Genomic DNA, 25253 nt, shown 5'->3' on the forward strand with positions numbered 1-25253 from the left:
TTGGCAAAACTAATACAATATTGTAAAGTTTAAAAATAAAATAAAATTAAAAAAAAAAAAAGGGCAGAATCAAAAGAAAATGTCCAGAAATAACGGAGACCATCAAAGGACTAAAAACAGGCTCTCAAGCAAGAAAAGTGTTAGTTGTTCAGTGGTGTTTCATGCTTTGCAACCCCATGGACTGTAGCCTGTCAGGCTCCTCTGTCCATGGGATTCTCCAGGCAGGAATACTGGAGTGGGGACTTCCCTGATGGTCCAGTGGTTAAGAATACACCTGCCAACTCTGCTGGGACACGGGTTAGATCCCTGGTCCAGGAAGATTCCACATGCTGCAGAGCGATTAAGCCTGTGAGCCACAGCGAAGAGTAGTCCTCACTGACTCGATTAGAGAAAGGCCACAAAGCAAGGAAGACCCAGTACTGCCAAAACTAAAATAATTAAAAAAAAAAAAAAAAGAATACTGCTATGGGTTGCCATTCCCTTATCCAGGGGGATCTTCCCAATCCAAGGATCAAACCTGGGTTTCCTGCATTCCAGGCAGATGCTTTATTATCTGAGCCACCGGGGAAGCTCATCAAGCAGGAAAACCAAAATCTAGGAAAGGACAGGAGGAAATGTAAAGAAAAATCACATGAGATAAGAAATTAACTCAAGAAAACCAAAACTACAACAGCAAAATCAAAACCCCTAATAGAAGTAGTAAAATGTAGAACTGATACTGCAGATAATCAAACGAATAATGAGAGACTAACTTCAAGCTACAAAAAAAGGACAAAGAGCAGATATCATAAATCCAAGATGCAGATGTAATCCAAGGTGCAGATGTATTAATAATTGACAAAGAAGAGACCAAAGTAAGTGGAACAAAATCAGAAAAGACAAGAAAATGTTCTCTAAATGGAATACATCAGTGTGTGCAGACTGTAAAGGCGTTTTAATATATTCACCATTAGGCCTATCTTAGCAAGTTTTCTTAAATAAGAGAATGCAAAAAAAACAACCCCAAAAACTGTCTATAAGCATTCAAGCTTAAAATAAATAAATTTAAAAAATGAAAAAATATAGAGACTAAAAACTTCTCTGCAACACTTAGCAAAACTAGGTATTGAATAAAGCAATGCCTATAAAGTATTAAAAGTAAAATTGTTACCCTAAACTTAATATGCAAACTTAACCTCATATTTGAATACAATCTGACGGGGGAATGTGGGTTTGAGGAAGTTGGAAGGATAGATGACAAGAATAATCCAGTTGAGAAGAAGAAATCAACTAGATTATAAATTGTGTAAATTTCCAGGTGGGAGGGAATAGGAAATAAACATAATTGAAAACTCCCTTATTGTTAAAGTGGAAAAAACATAGTTGCAGATATAGGTGTATGTTTATGTCTATATGGGAGGGAAGGTGAGTGAATTCTTTCTAGTGACATATTTTCCTTTTGAAGTAGAAAGCGGCTGCTAAGTGACTATGAAAAAAGAGGTGTTAGAGAAGGAAGGAGATTGAAAAATAATTATTACAAAAATTGAAAAAATGCAATAGAATTGGGAGAAAGTGTTGAAGGTTCACGGTTACTAACATTTTTTTTTTTTTTTTTTTTTTGGCACACCTGTGCTGACCATGGATCAAACCCAGCTTGGCAGTGAAAGCGCTGAGTTCTAACCACTGGGCCACTGGGGAATTCCCACTTGAGTAATGAATTTAAATTGCTACAATCTGCCTGTTGAATGACTACAACTTGCAGAGCATGCCTATCAGGGGAAGTAGGCACATGGAGGAACCCCAACATAAATATGGTTTAGAGGTGAAGGTATGGATAAAACTAAAACAGGGAACCTAAGGTAATTTAGAATATTAGCAAAAGTACTACTAAAATTGGCCATGAAATCAGAGTAGGATAAGGAAATAAATGTAACATGGATAAAAAAAAAAGGAGAGAGGCCAAGTAGTTGAACAAGCAAATGAGAGAAGCTGTGGTCAGAGAGCAAAATGAATGCATTAGTGACTTCAGAGGAGGCATGACTACAGGTGAGTAAGTGAACAAGGCTCAGTGAAAGAGGTCATAGGAAATGGGACGGTCAGACAACTGAAAGTCAAGTTCTTAATTATGTCATATACACAGACTCTCATGGCACTCAGGAATTGTTAGTAACTTCCATATCAATGTGCTTTGATATTCTGTATACAGTTGACCCATGAACAATGTGAGAATCAGGGGAACTGACCTTCCTCCCAGTTGAAAATTCATATATAATTTATGGTCACTCATATCTGGTTCCATATCCATGGATTCAATCAACCACGAACAACGTAGTGCTGTGGTATTTACTATTGAAAAAAAAATTCATGTACAAGTAGACACTCCAACTTCAAATCTGTATTGTTCAAAGGTCAACTGTATACTTTCAAAAGAATAACACTTAAAATAGTAGAAATTTCACATCTTAAGAGTGAAATTTGAAGAGCATCAGCAGTAGTTTAAATGGGAACTTGATAAAGACATTTCTGTCTGGATTTTCAAACAATTTAGAGCAAGCACTATTATTTTAAATAATTAATGGACGAAAACTTACTGTACTGACTTCTCATGATGTGAGTGGAATCTTAAATTCTAAGGTTAATATTTGGATGACAGACAGTAGGCTTCTTAAGTATCAGTCATTGTTGTTAGAAGGACCAGTAACTAAGCTTCAAGTTTGTGGAAATTTAAATCCTGCCACTTTCCTTCCTGAGAAGGAAAATGAAACACCTGATCACGATTGTTCTCAATTCCTAACTTTGAACTATGCAGCTCAGGAGGATCTAAAGGATACCCCATTAGACAATCCTGACATGGAAATATTTACAGATGGCAGTTCTTTTGTTTGGGATGGAAAGCGTAAAGCAGGTTATGCCGTGGTGACTGCTGAACAGGTTTTGGAAGCAAAATCTCTCCCCCAGGGAACCAGTGCTCAGTTAGCGGAGCTTGTGGCTCTGACCCGAGCTCTAGAGTTAAGCAAAGGGCAGCGGATGGGCCTGATAATCTACGTGAGTCTACTTCTGCTGACTCCAAAAATCCTGAGTCTGCCATTGGATCCTCAAGACAATGTCTTCCTGTCCTGGGCTCACTCCTATGCTACATTCCACAATCGGTCTAACTGCTGGGTCTGCAGAGCGCTCCCCTCTTCGTCAGTGGAAGGCTTCCCGTGGTGGACATCCCCACTTCAAGGAAAAGACTTTCTCCAAGTCTGTGAATACCTTCGACAACAATCACATGCGATGCCTCTTCTTCATCTGATGACATCTACCAACCCTAAAATGGACTGCTGCAACACTTTGTACTTTAACTATGGACATAATGTGACTTTTAATTTCGATTTTAACTTGTTTTAATGACTATGTTGCCTGCATCTGTAATTGCATAACTGGATTTGTTTCTAGCCGCATGAAAGCTTTTAAGTTGCAAATGGTTGCTCAAACTCCTGCTACTGCTGTAGCTTCCTCCAGCTACTATTTGGGGCCCCTGGATCAGATATCCTCAATATGAGGATTAGGAGAATATGTTGCCTCACCAATTTAGGGACAACGCCCCTTGTCAGCTTGGAAGCAGTTATGGAACAAAAACGACGCCCCTTTTCCCTAGGCAACATAATTCTCCTAAAAGAAAAGGGGGGAATGAGAGAGTCAGTTCCTAGGCAGGTTGATAGGGAGTCTAGGGGTCCCCAAGGAGAGAGGGGTCTGGAATTCACAAGGAGGAAGAAAGGACAAACTTTTTTTCTTTCTCCACATTCCTTAGGATTATATAACAATAATGTATCCTGCCTAAGGACAGTCTTTGGATTCAACCTTCTGTTATCTTAAAATGTAAATTATGGGAGTAGGTCTGATGAGGTCTTTACAGCCTCCAGACATTCTTTGGATTATATAACCTCATTGTTAACACTAGCAAGCAGGTACTCTTTCTGCCCCCTTCTGATGCCTATGTCAGAAGCTTTCTCTAGCTCCTTTATACTTTAATAAAACTTTATTACACACACACACAAAAGAATTAATACAATAAATTCTACTACTTAAGTATATTTCCTCAATCACAAATCTAAGCTAATTCTCACCTGCACAAAACAGATGCACAAGAGAAAAAGATTTAACATTCTCTCTCCCACGTTTCCTCAAACTGCCCAACATCTTTTATAAAGGTATAAACAATTTTATGAGTATGAAGCATTACTGCTCATTATGGATTGTCTAAACAAGTATAATATTACAATGATAAATTTAATTAAAACAAAGAGGAAGATTCTTACCAAAGGAAGGTGACTCCCTTCCATCCTCTAGTCCTGAATCTCTCTCTCTATCTCTCTTTCTGTGTTTATGACCACGATGCCTGTGACGTCGATGGCTTTTTCTTCCTCCCAGGGGCACATGAACTCCAATAAATAGTGTCCGATGACCTGTATAAGAAGTAAATACACAAATTAAACTTTGAATTATTCCAAGGCACAGAAGATGATTATTTACTTGTTATTGGAAACCCAATACAATTCAATCCATTAAATGGTTCTTGAGTATTTATGATGTGATAAGCTTGCAGCTTAGCACTGTACTTTGGTACATATGTCTATCAAACATCTACAATACTAAGTATTTGGTTATACAGTATTTTATAACCACCATTATTTTATTAACTATCACAACAATCCTGTGTGTCTATTCTGCATAATTTATATTTTTTTCATTAAAAATTTTTTGTTCTATTTTCTCCCTGCACTTAACCAACCAGTTATTTTACCAGTTCACTTCCCTTCACAGTTAAGTGTGTAAAACAATCATTATCTCTAATTAAAACAGATTTCACCAAGATCCTAGTAATGTCAAATCCTGTGGAATTTTTAGGCTCTACTGTTTCTATCTGTGGCATTTGATACTATTGACCATTCTCTTCTCTATGATTTAACTTTCTCTAGGTCATCCTCCTCCTTTATTTTTCTTTTTTTGCTCAAATTAGTTTCCTTTTCTGGCTCTCTTTCTATTTATTCATTCAAGATTGGGATCCCCAGGATTTGACACCAATTCTCTCTTACACTGTAGACTTACATAACCATCTATTAGACATATTCACCTAGACATCCTGCCCATAGGCATGTTAAATTCCATGGGACTCATCCTTTACTTTGTCTCCCAAGTATCATCTATCCAGTACATGCAAGATCTGTCCAGTCATCTCAAAGCACATCCAATTTGTAACCAGGTCCTCTTTTACATCTCATTAATTCATTCTCTCTTCAATATCTCTGGTGTCACTGTCTTAATTTGGACCTTCATCTCTCACCAGGACTATTAGAGCATTCTCCATAGCATGTTCTTCTCTAATTCCAATCTTGTCCCATTCTGAATACTGATGCCATTTTTTTCCCAAAATGCAAATCTGACGACATTACTCCCTGTTTTAGACTCATTGATTGCTTTCTGTTGCCTAAAGGATAAAGCTTTTAGTAACTATAAAGCCAAACAATAGCTGACATCTGCCTAGTTCTCTAGGCTTCCACTCTGCCACACACACGATAAGGCAGCATGTATCCTTTCATTCCTAAATTGCCAGGTGTTCCCAAGTCTCTCTTTCACTTAATGTTGGTACTGTTCTTCCGATTGTATGAAATATCTTTGTCTTTCCTGATGAATACCTAACTCAGCTCCCAAGTCTTAGTTCAAGGATTATGCCATGTATGAAACTTTTCATACTCCCTCAGTCTAAATATACATGACCGTTTTTCCCCTTAGGATCCTCTGGTGCTTAATCATATACATCAAAGCACTTGATTGTAGTTGTTTACTTATAAGTAGTTTTCTTATGAATCCTGTCTGGGGAAGGTCCATGTGTCAGTATCTTTGTCACCTGACACAGTGCCTAGCATGTAACAGATGCCTAGCAAATGTTTACTGAAATGAACAACTTATTGAATGGTATCGTGAAGGGTATCAGGGATGCAAATACACATAAGACATTATTTTATTCTTACAAATCAACTGGTTTCAGCCTTCTCCAATTTATATAAAAAACTAGCATTCACAAGTATGGTATATTGCTCTGAATGTATATATTAGAATCAATTTGAAGATGTGAACCCACCCCCTCAAAAAGACATGATTTAATCTATATACTGAAAAAATTAAAAATTTCCAACATCATTATTTTAACAGAAGTGGAACAATCTAAAATACACTCAGAAAAACTTTAAAGAAAAATAACCAGCATTATTTACAATTGCCAAGATATGAAAGCAACCTGTATCCATCAGCAGATGAATGGATAAAGGTGTGATATATATCTGTGTGTGTGTGTGTTCAGTCACTTCAGTCATGTCCAATTCTTTTCAACCCTATGGACTGTAGCCTGCTAGGCTCCTCTGTCCATGGGATTCTCCAAGTAAGAATACTGGAGTGGGTTTCCATGCCCTCCTTCAGGGGATCTTCCCGACTAAGGGATCAAAGACTCCTCTCATGCATCTCCTATATTACAGGTTAATTTCTTATCACTGAGTCATCGGGGAAGCCCTGTGTATTTGTATATATATACACACACACAATTAAATACTACTTAGCCATTAAAAAAAGAATGAAATTTTGCCATTTGCAACAACATGGATGGATCTGGAAGGCATTGTGCTAAGTGAAATAAGTCAGACAGAGAAAGACAAATACTGAAGGATATCTCTTATATGTGGAAACTAAAATACAATAAACTAGTGAATACAATTAAAAAAGATGCAGATTCACAGATATAGAGAACAAACTAGCAGTTATCAATAGTGGGGGGAATATAGAAGAGAGGGAGTGGAAGGTACAAACTATTGGACATAAGATAGGCTAAAAGATGTATAGGACAACACAGGGAATATAGCCAATATTTTTTAATAACTGTAAATGGACTGTAACCTTTAAAACATATAAAAATAAAATTTCAATGAATTAATTAAAAGGAAAATAACAAAAACCTTTTGAGGAAGCACTAGGAAGGAGAACTTACCTTATAAGATAACAGGACATACCACAAAATTAAATATTTAAAATAAGTCACAAACATTGGCATTTAACATTAATAATTTTGAATTACTTGGCCATCACTACATTGTAATCCTCTACACTAGTAAGTTGAAGGCTATTAATCATGGAGAAGGTATAAAGCAACAAAGATTGAGACTTGCATAAAACTAACACTAAAGAGTTACAGAAAAAAATCAAAGACTTAAGAAACAATAAAAAAAATGAAGAGTGAATTTCCAATTGAATTAAACATGGGAGATTAAACACTTGCTTCTTACCACAGGAAAAGCTTCTGGGTGCTAAAAATGTTCTTTCATGATAGAAGTTTTTGCTTTAAAAATATTTGTTAAACTTTCTACATAAGCTTTGTGCACTTCTCCATATGTATGCTTCAGCTCACAATTTTAAAAATTTTAAAAGAAACCAAAGAAAAAGAGTTTTAAGAAGGTGAGAGTTACCACCTTATATGCTATAAAGGAGTCAAGCAAAATTGACTAAAAATTAGCTATTACATTTGGAAATTAATGTTTATCTGTAACTTTCTTGAGAGCAGTTCCAGTGGATAGGGAAATGAATAAAAGTTGTAAGTTTAGACAGTGACTATTTCCTAGAGCTAAGCCTTAAAGGTTGTAAAGGTTTCTGCTGCTGCTGCCAAGTCACTTCAGTCGTGTCCGACTCTGTGCAACCCCATAGACAGCAGCCTACCAGACTCCGCCATCCCTGGGATTCTCCAGGCAAGAACCCTGGAGTTGGTTGCCATTTCCTTCTCCAATGCATGAAAGTGAAAAGTGAAAGTGAAGTCACTCAGTCGTGTCTGACTCTTTGTGATCCCATGGACTGCAGCCTACTAGGCTCCTCCGTCCATGGGATTTTCCAGGCAAGAGTACTGGAGTGGGTTGCCATTGCCTTCTCCTAACAATTGTGAATTAAGAAAGCCATTACCAGACAGTCCATGGGGTCACAAAGAGTTGGACACGACTGAGAAACTAAACTGAACTGAACTGATTACCAGACAGACAAAGATAAGGAGAATCGTGGACCTGACCGGCCAGTCCACAGGGCGTGGTTGAGGGTAATTAATATTGCCTTTGTTTGTAGAATGTGAATATCATGGGCAATTTCCAGAAGTAACATCCTAAGAAGTTGCCAAGTCAAGGCTGAAATAAACAATCTGAAACTATATCCAAATATATCCAGATAAAAAGAGGATGCCAAGACACAGAGCTGACCTAATGTCTTTAGTTCAGAAAAGAAAGAACACTCTGAAGGAATTTCCTGACACAGAATCCTACAGGGCTGGTTAAAAAGAAGACTCATTTGGGGTTTTCACTATTAGTGTAATTGATGGATTATATGGTAAGCTTAGGCTTACCTTCGTTAGAAACTATCAGACTATCTTCCAAAGTAATTGTACCATTTTGCATTCCAATGAGCAAAGAATGAGAGATCCTGTTGCACCACATCCTTGCCAACATTTGATGATGCCAATGCTTTGGATTTTAGCCATTCTAATAGATGTGTGCTGCTGCTACTGCTGCTGATGCTAAGTCGCTTCAGTCGTGTCCGACTCTGTGTGACCCCATAGACAGCAGCCCACCAGGCTCCCCCATCCCTGGGATTCTTCAGGCAAGAACACTGGAGTGGGTTGCCATTTCCTTCTCCAATGCATGAAAGTGAGAAGTGAAAGTGAAGTCGCTCAGTCGTGTCCGACTCTTATCGACCCCATGGACTGCAGCCCACCAGGCTCCTCCATCCATGGGATTTTCCAGGCAAGAGTACTGTAATGGTATCTAATTGCTTTAACTTGCAATTCCTTAATGACATATGATGTTGAGCATCTTTTTATATGCTATTTACCATCTATATATCTTCTCTGCTGAGATTTCTCTCCAGATCCTTTCCTATTTTGTAATTGGGTTATTTTCTTATTGTTGAATTTTAAGAGTTTTTTGTATATTTGGGGTAACAGTCCTTTATCAGTTATCTTCTGCAAGTGTATTCTCCTGTCTGCAGTTGTCTTTGGGGTAAAGTCCTTTATCAGTTATCTTCTGCAAGTGTATTCTCCTGTCTGCAGTTGTCTTTTCAATCCCGTAACAGTGTTTTTAACAGAGTAGGAGCTTTCATTTTAAAGAAGTCTAATCTATCAAAATTTTTTCATGGATTGTGCTTTTTGTTGTTGCATATAAGAAGTCACCTCCAAGCTCAAGGTCACCTAGATTTTCTCCTATGTCATCTTCTAGAAGTTATATAATTTTGTTTTACATTTAGGTAAATGATCCACTTGGTGTTAATTTTTGTGAAAGGTGTAAGGTCTGTATCTAGATCCTAATTTAAGTGCTAATTTACTCACTAGCCATTTGACACTATGAGTTGAAAACTAATGCCCATGTAAAAGGATGCACACAAATTGTTATAGCTGCTTTATTTATAATCATCAAAAACCGGGAAACAACCAAGATGTCCTTTATTAGGTGAATGAATAAACAAACTGTGGTACATCCATGCAATGGAGTATCAACAACAACAAAGACACAGAGGAAACTAAGATTCATATTGCTGAGTGAAAGAAGTCAGTGAAAAAGAAACATACTCTAAGATGCTAACCTGTATATGACATTCTGGAAATGGTAAAACCACAGAGACAGTTAAAAATGTCAGAGATTCCAGGGGTTCAGGGAGCGGGATTAGGGATGAAGAGGTGGAGTATCAGGCATTCTTACAGAAGTGACAGTATCCTGGATGATACTGTAATGATGTACATGTAATATTGTACACTTGCCAAAACCCACAGAAATATACAAAACAAAGAGTAAATCCAAATGTCAACTATGAGGTTTAGTTAATAATAACCTATTGATATTGCTTTATCATTTGTAACAAATGTTGGGGCTTCCCTGGTGGCTCAGACAGTAAAGTGTCTGCCTGCAATGCAGGAGACCCGGGTTCGATTCCTGGGTCGGGAAGATCCCCTGGAGAAGGAAATGGCAATCCACTCCAGCACTCTTGCCTGGAAAATCCCATGGACAGAGGAGCCTGATAGGCTATAGTCCATGGGGTCACAAAGAGTCAGACACAACTGAGCGACTTCACTTTCTAATGCAAAATGTTAATAATAGGAAAACTGTGTGCAGGGGAGAGAAAGAGCATATGGGAACTCTGTATTTTCCATATAATCTCCCCAGACCTTAAACTGCTCTGAAAAGTACAGTCCTTTAATTTTTTAAAAAATTGTGTTCTCACAGTCATATATTTTAGGAAAGTTTGTAAATATAAAACACCTTCATAATGGGGGGGCATTGCATATCTGGAAACATTTTGGGGAAACTAAGAGGAAATAGGGGCTTCCCTGGTGGCTCAGTGCTAAAGAATTCATATGCCAATGCAAGAGGCACAGGTTCAATCCCTAGTAGGGAAGATCCCCAGGAGAAGGATATAGCAACCCACTCCAGTATTCTTGCTTGGAAAATCCCACAGACAGAGGAGCCTGGCAGGCTACAGTCCATGGGGCTACAAAAAGAGCTGGACATGACTTAGCAACTAAACAACAATAACAAGAGGAAATAGAGTTGGAGATACATTTAGGTTGGGTTTAAAGGAACATATTTATGTGATTCACAATCACTTCCAGATATGAGTAAATTATTAGTTAGCTATCCCGACTATCCTAAAGTAGGAATAATTTCCAGTGGCCTATACTCATTGTGCTACATTGTGACACGAATGTTCAGGGCTGAAATGGTGTCATAATATGAAGAGGTATCATAATCTGCCTAGTATTGGAAGCACGTGGGCAGTGGAAAAGAAGCATGGATTCAACTGCATACAGTCAGAGTTAGTCTTTGGAAAATTCTTCCAAATCTTTCAGGTTATATATGCAAGAAGCTTCATAGAAGTTTTAAACTTTAAGACAACCCTGAAAATTTTCATAAAATTGTAAGTTGTAAAGATGAAAGAAATCTTTCTAGACTATCACTAGTAACAATTAAATTTTAATTAATCATAATAAAGACTGATTTAACTTTCCATATTCTCAACAGAAAATAATGTTTTAAAATCTTTGACATTAAAGTTCAAGAATGTTGGAAGAAAAGTATTACAGATGTATGTTGTTGCTGTTGTTCAGTCACTAAGCCATGTCCGACTCTTTGCAACTCCATGAACTATAACACGCCAGGCTTTCCTATCACTCTCTCAGAGTTTGCTCAAACTCATGTCCATTGAGCAGAGGTATGTCAGGCAGTTTTTAAAAATATGCCATTTCTCCAAATGCTATGATTTTGCACTGCTTATCAGTTTCCAAATAAGTGTTTTGATTTTTCTCATTATAAATAAATATTCACCTTTACATGTAATTTGAATTCAAATTCTGAATTCTTTCTCTTAGAGAATCCTCAAAATTGCTTAAGCTTCAGGTCACACAAAGCCTCAATCTGCCCCTAATACAACCTTTATGTGAGCAGCTCCCAATTTTCTATCTCCAGCTCAAACTTCTTTCCCAAACTCCAAACAAACATACCCAACTGCTTACCTGATACCTCCAGTGCATGTCTAAAAGACATCTCAAGATCAACATGTTCACGACTAAACTCCTAATCTATCCCAACACAACTCCCCAAATAAACTGCTCCCCCAAAATCTTGTCTATCTTAGTTGATGACTAAACATTTTTCAAGTTGCTCAGAAGAACAAAAACCTTGGAATCATTTTTGACCTCTCTTCTTAAGCTTACAACCAAATCTATTGGAAAAAATGTTGGGACAACTTTCAAAATATATCCAAAATTTGTCTGCTTATTATTTCATTTCACACCCAACCTGAATTACTGCATTAGCCTCCAGACAGGTCTTCTTGAATCTACCTTTAACCCCTACAATCTGTTCTAAATGCAGCAGCTAATGTAGCCCTCTTAAAAGGCAGGTTAGATTATGTCATTCCTCAGCTAAATCTTCTGCTAACCTGTTTCACTCAGAGAAAAGGCCAAGATTTCTCTAATTCTCTATGAGGCCCTCTGAGATCCGCATGTCCCCTGAGATTTCCCCATTCCTGTCAGCTCTTCCATCGCCTCCCCTGCTGATTTCCCCGTCACTCCACTCCAGCCACACTGGCTTCTTTGGCATCCTCACTGCCACCAGGAACTTTCTATACAAGTTATTTACATAAGCATAATAAATGTTTACTGTTGAATTTCTAGTTTCTTCTGAAAGTTTTTAAATTTCACAAGAGCAGGGATCTCTAATTTGATCACTGATGTATCCCAAGTATCTAGAATGGTGCTCGATAGTTTCTAATGCTTAAAAAATTTTTATTGCACATATAAATCTTTTCATAGAGATGATATTTTTAGTAAAATACATAGAAAACAGACATAATGATGCATTATGCTACTAAACACACTAAAAAACAAGAATAGAAACAAAGCTAATGGCCACAAATTTCAGTGCAATGATACTGAAATTGCCACAATTCATGGCTATGAAATAGAGAAAATATTATCTGTATGGTTAGAGAATTATACACCAAATAAACTGAAACCTAAGTTAAAGGGTAAACTTTGGAAGTTAAAGATTGCCTAAAAAGATAGACCATTCAGATATGACCTAAATCCAATCCCTTATGATTATACAGTGAAAGTGAGAAATAGATTTAAGGGACTAGATCTGATAGACAGAGTGCCTGATGAACTATGGACTGAGGTTTGTGACATTGTACAGGAGACAGGGATCAAGACCATCCCCATGGAAAAGAAATGCAAAAAAGCAAAATGGCTGTCTGGGGAGGCCTTACAAATAGCTGTGAAAAGAAGAGAACCAAAAAGCAAAGGAGAAAAGGAAAGATATAAGCATCTGAATGCAGAGTTCCAAAGAATAGCAAGAAGAGATAAGAAAGCTTTCCTCAGCGATCAATGCAAAGAAATAGAGGAAAACAATAGAATGGGAAAGACTAGAGATCTCTTGAAGAAAACTAGAGATACCAAGGGAACTTTTCATGCAAAGATGGGCTCGATAAAAGACAGAAATGGTATGGACCTAACAGAAGCAAGAAGATATTAAGAAGATATGGCAAGAATACACAGAAGAACTGTACAAAAAGGATCTTTAAGACCAAGATAATCACGATGGTATGATCACTCACCTAGAGCCAGACATCCTGGAATATGAAGTCAAGTGGGCCTTAGAAAGCATCACTGTGAACAAAGCTAGTGGAGGTGATGGAAATCAGTTGAGCTATTTCAAATCCTGAAAGATGATGCTGTGGAAGTGCTGCACTCAATATGCCAGCAAATTTGGAAAACTCAGCAGTGGCCACAGGACTGGAAAAGGTCAGTTTTCATTTCAATTCCCAAGAAAGGCAATGCCAAAGAATGCTCGAACTACCGCACAATTGCACTCATCTCACATGCTAGGAAAGTAATGCTCAAAATTCTCCAAGCCAGGCTTCAGCAATACGTGAACCGTGAACTTCCAGATGTTCAAGCTGGTTTTAGAAAAGGCGGAGGAACCAGAAATCAAATTGCCAACATCCTCTGGATCATGGAAAAGGCAAGAGAGTTCCAGAAGAACATCTATTTCTGCTTTATTGACTATGCCAAAGCCTTTGATTGTGTGGATCACAATAAACTGTGGAGAATTCTGACAGAGATGGGAATACCAGACCACCTGACCTGCCTCTTGAGAAACCTATGTACAGCTCAGGAAGCAACAGTTAGAACTGGACATGGAACAACAGACTGGTTCCAAATAGGAAAAGGAGTACATCAAGGCTGTATGTTGTCACCCTGCTTATTTAACTTCTATGCAGAATACATCATGAGAAACGCTGGGCTGGAAGAAGCACAAGCTGGAATCAAGATTGCTGGGAGAAATATCAATAACCTCAGATATGCAGATAATACCATTCTTATGGCAGAAAGTGAAGAGGAACTAAAAAGCCTCTTGATGAAAGTGAAAGTTGAGAGTGAAAAAGTTGGCTTAAAGCTCAACATTCAGAAAACCTAGATTATGGCATCTAATTCCATCACTTCATGGCAAATAGATGGGGAAACAGTGGAAACAGTGTCAGACTTTATTTTTGGGGCTCCAAAATCACTGCAGATGGTGACTGCAGCCATGAAATTAAAAGATGCTTACTCCTTGGAAGAAAAGTTATGACCAACCTAGATAGCATATTCAAAAGCAGAGACATTACTTTGCCAACAAAGGTCCGTCTAGTCAAGGCTATGGTTTTTCCAGTGGTCATGCATGGATGTGAGAGTTGGACTGTGAAGAAAGCTGAGCGCCGAAGAATTGATGCTTTTGAACTGTGGTGTTGGAGAAGACTCTTGAGAGTCCCTTGGACTTCGAGGAGATCCAACCAGTCCATTCTAAAGGAGATCAGTCCTGGGTGTTCTTTGGAAGGACTGATGCTGAAGCTGAAACTCCAATACTTTGGCCACCTCATGGCAAGGAGTTGACTCATTGGAAAAGACTCTGATGCTGGGAGGGATTGGGGGCAGGAGGAGAAGGGGACGACAGAGGATGAGATGGCTGGATGGCATCACCGACTTGATGGACATGAGTTTGAGTGAACTCCGGGAGATGGTGATGGACAGGGAGGCCTGGAGTTCTGCATTCATGGGGTCGCAAAGAGTTGGACAGGACTGAGCGATTGAACTGAACTGTAAAAGATAGAGACCTTCAAAGAGATATAGACACTTATCTCCCATATTTATATGTTTAGATTTCAAAAGATAATAAAATCCCAGAGCTACTGGTTTGTATTCCAAAGGGTTTAAACTGGGGACCTTCCCCTTATCTTCTCTGAGATTTGTTTACATAAGGTAGAAAAGATTTATCTGCCTCTCAAGATGGAAAAAGACTGTTGTATAGTAGTTCCTATATAAATTTCCAGATTCATAATTTGGGGCTCCCTTTCTATGCATATTACCATCTGGTTCTCATCTCATTATGCTGAAGGGGAAGAATGGGGTGTGAAGAACAAATGTGGTTACTGCTGTTAAATAATAATAGTCCTCCTTTGATACAGAAATGTTGTGCTTGATTTTAGGATGAATTAAATAATATGTGTATTAAAAATTTATCAATAGATTTAGGAGATTTTCTACAAAAATTATATGAGATAATATAACTGGTATAAAATACTGAACATGTTGCCTATCACCTGGTAGACATGGGTTCGTTCCCTTCCCTCTTCATACTACTCACTCTCAATGGCTTAAAGAAAGAGGAAGACAAATTTTCTGTCTTACTTCATTGTCTTCCAGCTTTTCGATATATTGCCAATTTTTCTAATCCTAACTATATAAAGCCTGGCCTAAGAAATTAGAGAAACACCTTAGAGTCTGTAGAAAAACATATACAAGTAACATTTCCAGGTTAATGTTATCATAAAATTTTCCTACAATATTATATTCAAAATTTAATAGATACCACTTAAGAAGATAAAGAATTCAAGAAACTTAGTGATAAATGACATGGTTCTGAAATGACTTATTAAACATGACTAGACTTATTTTTCAAGATTAGACACAGAACAGTTTTTATTTTATTATAAAGTCCAGAATTTTATTTAAAAAAGGAACTGTTTCAAATGAGCATTTCTTAAATTAATCAAAATGGTCAATAAGAATTAATTTTACATAATGTTAAGAAACCCAATTTAATAAATATTTAAATATGAATATATTTTAAAGAAGTGAGAATGCAACACTGCTATTAAAAGAAATAAGCACTGAACACAAGAATTCATTTGAAATTTACTTGTATGTCAGGTGAGGAAAAATAGTTTTCCCATTAGAAAAACAAAGGGTTCATTAAAGGTAATACTGCTTTCTGAACACAAATCTTGTTAATAAATCCTGGATTTCTGACCCTTATATTGTGGGGAACTATCTTATTGAGCAGGTCCAGAATTATTGTAAATATTTTCATTATGTAAGAAATACCAGTAGTGAAACAACACTTTATGTGTCTGTGGTCATAGTATACTGAGTGTTTACAAAATGCTTTGAGAAAAGAGATGCATTTGGGGATGGAAAGGAATCCTACTACGATTCATAATAATACTAATTAACTACTCTGCTTTATTTAGCTGGCAGGAAAGGGGTCAAGCTATCTGCTCTTGAAGAGAACTGTGTGTTTTTTCCGTGAAATGAAGTCGAATATATAACACAGCTGGTGCATAATTACTGAGTTGCTACAGCCATTTATTTAGACGTGCCAATCATGGGAAAAGGTCAAGTACATTAAGCTGAATAAGCATGTGATCTTTAATTCCATGGATACTCTAACAGAGTCAGAAAACACAACAAGCCATCATTTATCATAACATATCAAAGAGCTGAGATTAGAGCTATAGAGAGCAAGAAAAGAAACCAGGAGGGTGTTGAGTGAGTGTGTGTGTGTGTACATTGCAAAGAGATACTATTAGGCTACTTACTGCACTGTTGTTTCTTGTGCTATTTTGCTGAAAGAATTAAAAAGTCACACCAATGCTGGTCATAGTCACCTGACGCTAGGACCGTATATGTAATGATTACAAAACAAAAGACCACGTGACTGTGACTATTCCATACAGAAAATAAAAATCTTGAAAGTGCTAAAGTTGTTCATCAAAGAAATCACAGTTTGAAGTTTACTAGTTTAGAAGATACTGTGGAATATTTTAAAATATAATATTTCTTATAAGTTTATAATACTATCTCGATTGTATTTATCAAGTTTTTGATAGTTGTTATCAAAACATAACAACTAAATTACTTTGTACCTTGAGATATCAATGTTAGCTTTTATCTTGGAAGATAATAAGCCTCAATATTTTTTGAATAAATGAATGAATCCTAATAACATGTATCTTCTAAGGAAAAAAAAGAGAATTTCTCATCTTGATAGATTGTAAGACAGCTTGATGTTGGATGTTTAGGGTGCTCAAAGGGAATCTAGTCAAAATCAGTCAAGAAACAGGAATAATAAGAAATGCTTATAGGATATGATCCCTGCACTTAAAAAAAAAAAAAAAAGATAGTCATCCAATTGCTCAAAAATCAAATGCCAGAAAAGAAAATAGCAATCAATGAAACAAATAAAAAGTAGGAAAAAAACCTTTATTAAAGCTAATATTCTTGTGTTGTATCAAGCAGTAAATGCTGTAGGAGTTCATAAGAGAGTGAAATCAAAGGTAACCTGAGCTATCAAGGAAAGTTTCATGGAGAAGGACTTGAGTATTAAACTAGGGAATGGGAAATGGAGGAGTGGGAATTCTAGAAAAACAAGATAAATCGCACAAAAATAGAAGAACACTTTAGGGGAATAATGTGAGGTGCATGTTACAGCAGGAGAAAAGTAAGGTGAGATAGAGCATGCATTTTTGTAATTACAAAAGCTTGCAATTTCACTATTATTTTCAAATATTTATGTTTTGCTATTTTATTTTACAAGGAAAAGAGATCAACATATGTTCTGGGATACTTTAAAAAAATGAATGCAAAAGACAAGATTGTGCTCCCCATCTCCTCAACCTCATTTTAACTAAATTATGATTTCTGAACAGCCTTGATGCTTTGCTTCAGGGAAATTGGTAGGATATAAGCAAAAAGGTAAAACTGCAAAAGTTTCCAGATTTAGACTTGTCTTGTATTAATCTGAAAGACATATGCATATGTAGAAAGTGGCTCATTCTAAGAATTGTGGTAATTAAAGACAGAAGGGTTGCCTGGAAAAACTGAAGACTTTGAAGAAAAAAAGATTTCCATGAAGACAGTTGATGTAATTCAAACTGTGAAACTGAAGGAATTAAAAAATTAAAACATCTGAAAGCAAAGAGGGAAAACACTTTTAACATTTCTACACAGAAGTTTACAAATAGGAAATAATGTTGCAGATTTTTTTTTAATGGCAACAATATTTTAGGAGATTCTCCCATCAAATAGTAGAATCTGTTCTTCTAATCTTGAATCCTGGCGTGGCCATGTAACTTATTCTGACTTTTGGGACATTGGCACATGTGATACAAAAAAGAGAAAGCTTTTGTTTTTTTCTCTACTGCTTTCTATAAGAAAGCTTGTGGTTTTTTTCCTTTTATGCCACCATGTAATCATATGTATCAAATCTGTCTAATTTTATCACATACCATTGCCAGTATACATTCTATGCCTGCATGCCTGTGTGGGTGCTGTTGCTTCAGTTGTGTCTGACTCTTTGAGATCCCACAGACTGTAGCCTGCCAGGCTCCTCTGTCCATGGGATTTTCCTGCCAAGAATACTGGAGTGGGTTTCCATGCCCTCCTCTAGGGGATCTTTCCAACCCAGGGATCTAACTCGCATCTCCTGCCTCCCCTGCATTGTAGGTGTACTCTTTACCACTGAGCCACTGGGGAAGCCCATATATTCTATATGCACCTTATATTTCCTTATAACATTTTTCAAAAATTCACTTAAATAATTGTATAATCATGTATATAATGCCTATGATAGGCTCTAGAGGCAGTAATAAGGTCTGTACAATCATGTTCTCATTCCCAGTACCTGGCATATTAAAAGCTCAGTAAGTGTTGAATAAATAAATGACAACAAATCCAAACTCATTTTTATACAATTTTATGCTGAAGTAGGCTAGAAATTTTAAAAACTAGCTCAGAGGAGAGGTAACTTTGAGGAAGATGGGATATGTATTGCTAAGTGAAATATAGATAGCATGCCTTGTGAAGGGAGGCACAAGCACAGAGAGGGTCCAGAGACATGTAACTTGTTTTTATCAGGAAGTAAACAGAATTTTTATTTCTTTAAATATTCATTGCTTAATGAACACTTTATTCATTAAATGCTTTATTCATTGCTCACAAAGAAACATATACCTATACTACATATAGAAACCACACTTCTCTTTTTAAAAATTTTATGGGATATATTAGATGAAGCCCATGACTTCACCACATATAACCTGACAGCAATGGTGTGCTGAAACTGGCTTATATCAATTTGCCAGAACTAGTTGGGCATGTCTCTTCCTAACTCTGTATTCAGTGAAAACATTTCAATGATGTGAAAGCAGCCATGAAAAATGGAAAATGCTATAAATTGAGGCTATGGAGGCAACCAAGAGAAGAGGAGGAGGGAGGGTTATCAAAACACCGCTGCTTGGTACCTAGTGGGAACATAAAGATGGAACTTCCTTTTTTTAACTTGCTGACAACTGTCTATACCCAGATGTGATCTGATCAATTTACCTTAATAAGGCTGGCTTCATTTTCTAGAAAGATCCACTTGTATAGTTTTGTAATTATGTGTATAACAAGTACCCAATTCTAAGTAAAGAGAATAAAAAAATTATTGGGGCAATACAAAAGCATAGAGCTAAGATGATGGTGAAAGTGATGTTAGGGGGCATCTGTTTTCATCCTCTCATTTATATAGGATCATTAGAGCATTTTAGGAAGAAGGGAAACTGCACCCAAATCCTTTTGCTTTGAGATGTAAAGTCATTAAATCATTTCTGAAGGAATATGGTACCCTAAATGAAGACAAGCAGGAATGCATGGAGGCCTTCCACTTCCATTCTCTGTTGAAAGGAAACTCCATAGATGGGAGGAGAGTTTGGACCCTTTTCCAGACTCAACAGCAGCCACCAGATTACTCTGTGTGTGTGTGTGTGTGTGTGTGTGTGTGTGTGTGTGTGTGTGTGTGTGTATTGATGGTTTTAGGTCCATCATGTGAATGATGCTAAACACCTTTCTAACAAAGTCACTTAGGTACTAGAGAGCCTACTCTGAGTGCGGAAAACTTGAAGTATACACTCAAGTCTCAAGGCTGATTTTGGTACGCACATATGTGGAGGAGGAAGTTGTGTAGCTGACTGAATTAACCTGTACAGATAAACCAGGAAGGATCAACAACTTTGGTGGACAGGGCCTTGTTCCAAATAATAGTGAGTAGTCACAAACTCCAGTGCATCTTGCATCATCCCAACTCCCTGGATGCCAGCAGATTTCTACTTGGTAGTAGAAGATACTGAGACTAATAGGTTAAGTTTTCTAGAGTTAAACAGTTGTTGAGATCAACCATGAGGGAGATATCTAGTTTATAATGTCCATATTTTATCTCTTTTTTCACTGCTATATTACTACTACCCAAGTCAGGTCCAACTCTTCTGTGACTGCATGGACTGTAGCCCACCGGACTCTTCTGTCCATGGGATTTCCCAGGCAAGAATACTGGAATGGGTTGCTGTTTCCTTCTCCAGGGGATCTTCCTGACACAGGGATCAAACCTGCGACTCCTGTGTTGGCAGGCAGACTCTTTACCACTGAGCCAGCACTTAATAATAGGCATTAAGTAGAACTGGAGGAATGAATGAATTAGTGAATCTGAAGTTCCATTAATTCTCACTGAGGGTGGCAACTGGTTAGAGATATTAAGGACTGATTAAACCATTTAGTCTAAGTAACCCTATGGAACTTGGAAGGAGAACCCCAGGAGAAATGCCTTACTTTTGGAATATCCTGACAGGTTGTACCTCTGAGCTATTATATTATCAATGCTAACCAAATATGACCTAATTTTATATCTCAAAATAATAAAGCCAGATATACCCTTTCCATAAAAAATTTATATTTGATGATATTTTGCCACATCTTTTCTACTTCAAATTTCTTTCTTTCTCAAGAAAGGTAAAGAATAATTTTTCATGGTTTTCAAGAAGCATGAATCATTAATAGGACATTTTTTAAACCCTTCATTTACACAGAGGGCTTCCCTGATAGCTCTTGGTAAAGAATCCTCCTGCAATGCAGGAGACAACAGTTTGATTCCTGGGTCAGGAAGAGCTTCTGGAGAGGGGATAAGCTATGCACTCCAGTATTCCTAGGCTTCCCTTGTGGCTCAGCTGGTAAAGAATCCGGCTGCAATGCAGGAGACCTGGGTTGGGAAGATTGCCTGGAGAAGGGAAAGGCTACCCACTCCTGTATACTGGCCTGGAGAATTCTATGGACTGTATAGTCTATGATGTCGCAAAAAGTCGGACATGACTGAGTGACTTTCACTTTCACTCACTTATACAGAGCAAGCAGTCCTTTTCAAATTCAAAACTAATGAACTTTTCTTGTCAGAGAACTGAAAACTTCAAAGTATCAGTTAACAAGAAATTTAAATTTTAAAGCATACTCTAGAAATTCATTTAAAGATCATAGAATTTAGAGCTGCAAAATTTAGAGAGCACCTGACTGATTCTCTCATTTTCATGAGAGAAATAAACAGATATAAATGTGAAATAAACAGAAGTTGAAGAATTTAACTCAACACTGCTAAAACTAAGCATTTCTAAGTAATTGTATCCAATAGGGAAATTTTAAAAACTTAAGTTTTTTTCCTCATGCAAAACCCTACTATTTCCATGTAACATAAAACAATGATACAGTTCATCTTTCATGTAACAGTCTTTCAAATACTCAGTTATTTAGCAGTTACGTTCTAAGTATTCCCTTAGCATTTTCCTCAACTAATATTTGTATAAGATGACCTCTACTTTGGAAACATTCATCTTTGTCAGTGCCTACTTTAGGCATATTCACTGTATGAAGGTCCGTATGATGCACATGGAACACTTTGGATACATCCATACAGACTCCTATAGCTCTCATAGGTGGAAATAACATTCCAAGAAGTGAAAAACATTCCAAGAAGTGAATCATACAGAGATAGAATAAAGAAGAAAAAAATCAAGGAGAGATATATAGAGAGTAACCAACAGTTGAAAGATAGATGAGAATAGACAAAGCTTTGATGAAATGGATGGAACCTCTCACACTATGTCAGTGGGAGGGTAAAACATAGATCAAAAATTTTAAACTCTATAACCTTTTGAGTCAGTGACCCTTCTGAGAATTACATCAGAAAAGTCAAGTGCACAAAAAAAATATATATATATAATAATTCACTGAAACTTTGTTTAAAAGAGATAAATGAGAAATAAAACATCCATTGATAAGGCATTGGTATAAAGCATGATATAATCATGCAATGAAATACAAAGTATGATTAAATGGGCAATATCAATATTAACATGGAATGATGCTGATTTTTGTAATGAAGAGAGTAGTTTAAAAGATTATGAATTATACTATAATTCACTTAAATGTAATTTAGCTATCTAAAGAGCCTCTTGATGAAAGTGAAAGAGGAGAGTGAAAAAATTGACTTAAAGCTCAACATTCAGAAAACTAAGATCACGGCATCTGGTCCCATCACTTCACGGCAAATAGATGAGGAAACAGTGGAAACAGTGTCAGACTTTATTTTTCTGGGCTCCAAAATCACTGCAGATGGTGACTGCCACCATGAAAATAAAAGACGTTTACTCCTTGGAAGGAAAGTTATGATCAACCTAGACAGCACATTAAAAAGCAGAGACATTACTTTATCAACAAAGGTCTGTCTAGTCAAGGCTATGGTTTTTCCAGTAGTCATATATGGATGTGAGAGTTGAGCTATAAAGAAAGCTGAGCACAGAAGAACTGATGCTTCTGAACTCTGGTGCTGGAGAATACTTTTTTTTTTAAGGTTTACTTTATTTATTGAAGTGTAGTTGATTTACAAAATTATATTTGTTTCACATGGACAGCATTTTTATAGGTGACTCTATTTAAAGCAACTATATAGTAATGGCCATGCTTATTTTTTTTATAACAAAAGTATTTTTATTTATTTTTTTACTTTACAATATTGTATTGGTTTTGCCATACATCAACATGAATCCACCACGGGTGTACATGTGTTCCCCATCCTGAACCCCCCTCCCACCTCGCTCCCCGTACCATCGCTCTGGGTCATCCCAGTGCACCAGCCCCAAGCATCCTGTATCATGCATTGAACCTGGACTGGCAATTCGTTTCTTATATGATATTATACATGTTTCAATGCCATTCTCCCAAATCATCCCACCCTTGCCCTCTCCCACAGAGTCCAAAAGACTGTTCTATACATCTGTGTCTATTTTGCTGTCTTGCATACAGTGTTATCGTTACCATCTTTCTAAATTCCATATATATGTGTTAGTATACTGTATTGGTGTTTTTCTTTCTGGCTTATTTCACTCTGTATAATAGGCTCCAGTTTCATCCACCTCATTAGAACTGATTCAAATGTGTTCTTTTTAATGGCTGAGTAGTACTCCATTGTGTATACGTACCACAGCTTTCTTATCCATTCATCTGCTGATGGACATCTAGGTTGCTTCCATGTCCTGGCTATTATAAACAGTGCTGCGATGAACATTGGGGTACATGTGTCTCTTTCAATTCTGGTTTCCTCGGTGTGTATGCCCAACAGTGGGATTGCTGGGTCATAAGGCTGTTCTATTTCCAGTTTTTTAAGCTCCACACTGTTCTCCATAGTGGCTATACTAGTTTGCATTCCCACCAACAGTGTAAGAGGGTTCCCTTTTCTCCACACCCTCTCCAGCATTTATTGCTTGTACACTTTAGGATCGCAGCCATTCTGACTGGCATGAAATGGTACCACATAGTGGTTTTGATTTGCATTTCTCTGATAATGAGTGATGTTGAGCATCTTTTCATGTGTTTGTTAGCCATCTGTATGTCTTCTTTGGAGAAATGTCTATTTAGTTCTTTGGCCCATTTTTTGATTGGGTCATTTATTTTTCTGGAATTGAGCTGTAGGAGTTGCTTGTATATTTTTGAGATTAGTTGTTCGTCAGTTGCTTCATTTGCTATTATTTTCTCCCATTCCGAAGGCTGTCTTTTCACCTTGCTTAGAGTTTCCTTTGTTGTGCAGAAGCTTTTAATTAGGTCCCATTTGTTTATTTTTGCTTTCATTTCCAATATTTTGGGAGGTGGGTCATGTCGGAGAGTGTTTTGCCTATGTTCTCCTCTAGGAGTTTTATAGTTTCTGGTCTTATGTTTAGATCTTTAATCCATTTTGAGTTTATTTTTGTGTATGGTGTTAGAAAGTGCTCAAGTTTCATTCTTTTATAAGTGGTTGACCAGTTTTCCCAGCACCACTTGTTAAAGAGATTGTCTTTAATCCATTGTATATTCTTGCCTCCTTTGTCAAAGATAAGGTGTCCATATGTGCATGGATTTATCTCTGGGCTTTCTATTTTGTTCCATTGATCTATATTTCTGTCTTTGTGCCAGTACCATACTGTCTTGATGACTGTGGCTTTGTAGTAGAGCCTGAAGTCAGGCAGGTTGATTCCAACAGTTCCATTCTTCTTTCTCAAGATTGCTTTGGCTATTCGAGGTTTTTTGTATTTCCATACAAATTGTGAAACTATTTGTTCTAGTTCTGTGAAAAACACTATTGGTAGCTTGATAGGGATTGCATTGAATCTATAGATTGCTTTGGGTATACTCATTTTCACTCTATTGATTATTCTGACCCATGAACACGGTATATTTCCCCATCTATTAGTGTCCTCTTTGATTTCTTTCACCAGTGTTTTATAGTTTCTACATATAGGTCTTTAGTTTCTTTAGGTAGATATATTCTTAAGTATTTTATTCTTTTTGTTGCAATGGTGAATGGATTTTTTCCCTTAATTTCTTTCTATTTTGTCATTATTAGTGTATAGGAATGCAAGGGATTTCTGTGTGTTGACTTTATATCCTGCAACTTTACTATATTCATTGATTAGCTCTAGTAATTTTCTGGTGGAGTCTTTAGGGCTTTCTATGTAGAGGATCATGTCATCTGCAAACAGTGAGAGTTTTGCTTCTTCTTTTCCAATTTGGATTCCTTTTATTTCTTTTTCTGCTCTGATTGCTGTGGCCAAAACTTCCAAAACTACGTTGAATAGTAGTGGTGAAAGTGGGCACCCTTGTCTTGTTCCTGACTGTAGAGAATGCTTTCAGTTTTTTGAGGATAATGTTTGCTGTGGGTTTGTCATATATAGCTCTTATTATGTTGAGGCATGTTCCTTCTATTCCTGCTTTCTGGAGAGTTTTTATCATAAATGGATGTTGAATTTTGTCAAAGGCTTTCTCTGCATCTATTGAGATAATCATATGGCTTTTAGTTTTCAATTTGTTAATGTGGTGTATTACATTGATTGATTTGCAGATAGTGAAGAATCCTTGCATCCCTGGGATAAAGCCCACTTGGTCATGGTGTATGATCTTTTTAAAATGTTGTTGGATTCTGATTGCTAGAATTTTGTTTAGGATTTTTGCATCTATGTTCATCAGTGATATTGGCCTGTAGTTTTCTTTTTTTGTGGCATCTTTGTCA

The 25253-nt window shown here is 37.0% G+C and overlaps 1 protein-coding gene across 2 annotated transcripts in view; it reads right to left on the reverse strand.

Moving 5' to 3' along the window:
- Nucleotides 1-25253, reverse strand: part of SLC4A10 (solute carrier family 4 member 10) — a 245610-nt gene that overhangs the window by 177143 nt on the left and 43214 nt on the right. For both annotated transcript variants that reach the window (XM_055572418.1, XM_055572417.1), the window contains exon 3: nt 4281-4427. In XM_055572418.1, coding sequence (XP_055428393.1) covers nt 4281-4427 — 147 coding nt within the window. The remainder of the gene's footprint in view (nt 1-4280; nt 4428-25253) is intronic.

Source organism: Bubalus kerabau, chromosome 3 (assembly GCF_029407905.1).
Source record: "Bubalus kerabau isolate K-KA32 ecotype Philippines breed swamp buffalo chromosome 3, PCC_UOA_SB_1v2, whole genome shotgun sequence".
Taxonomy (NCBI): Eukaryota; Metazoa; Chordata; class Mammalia; order Artiodactyla; family Bovidae; genus Bubalus; species Bubalus kerabau.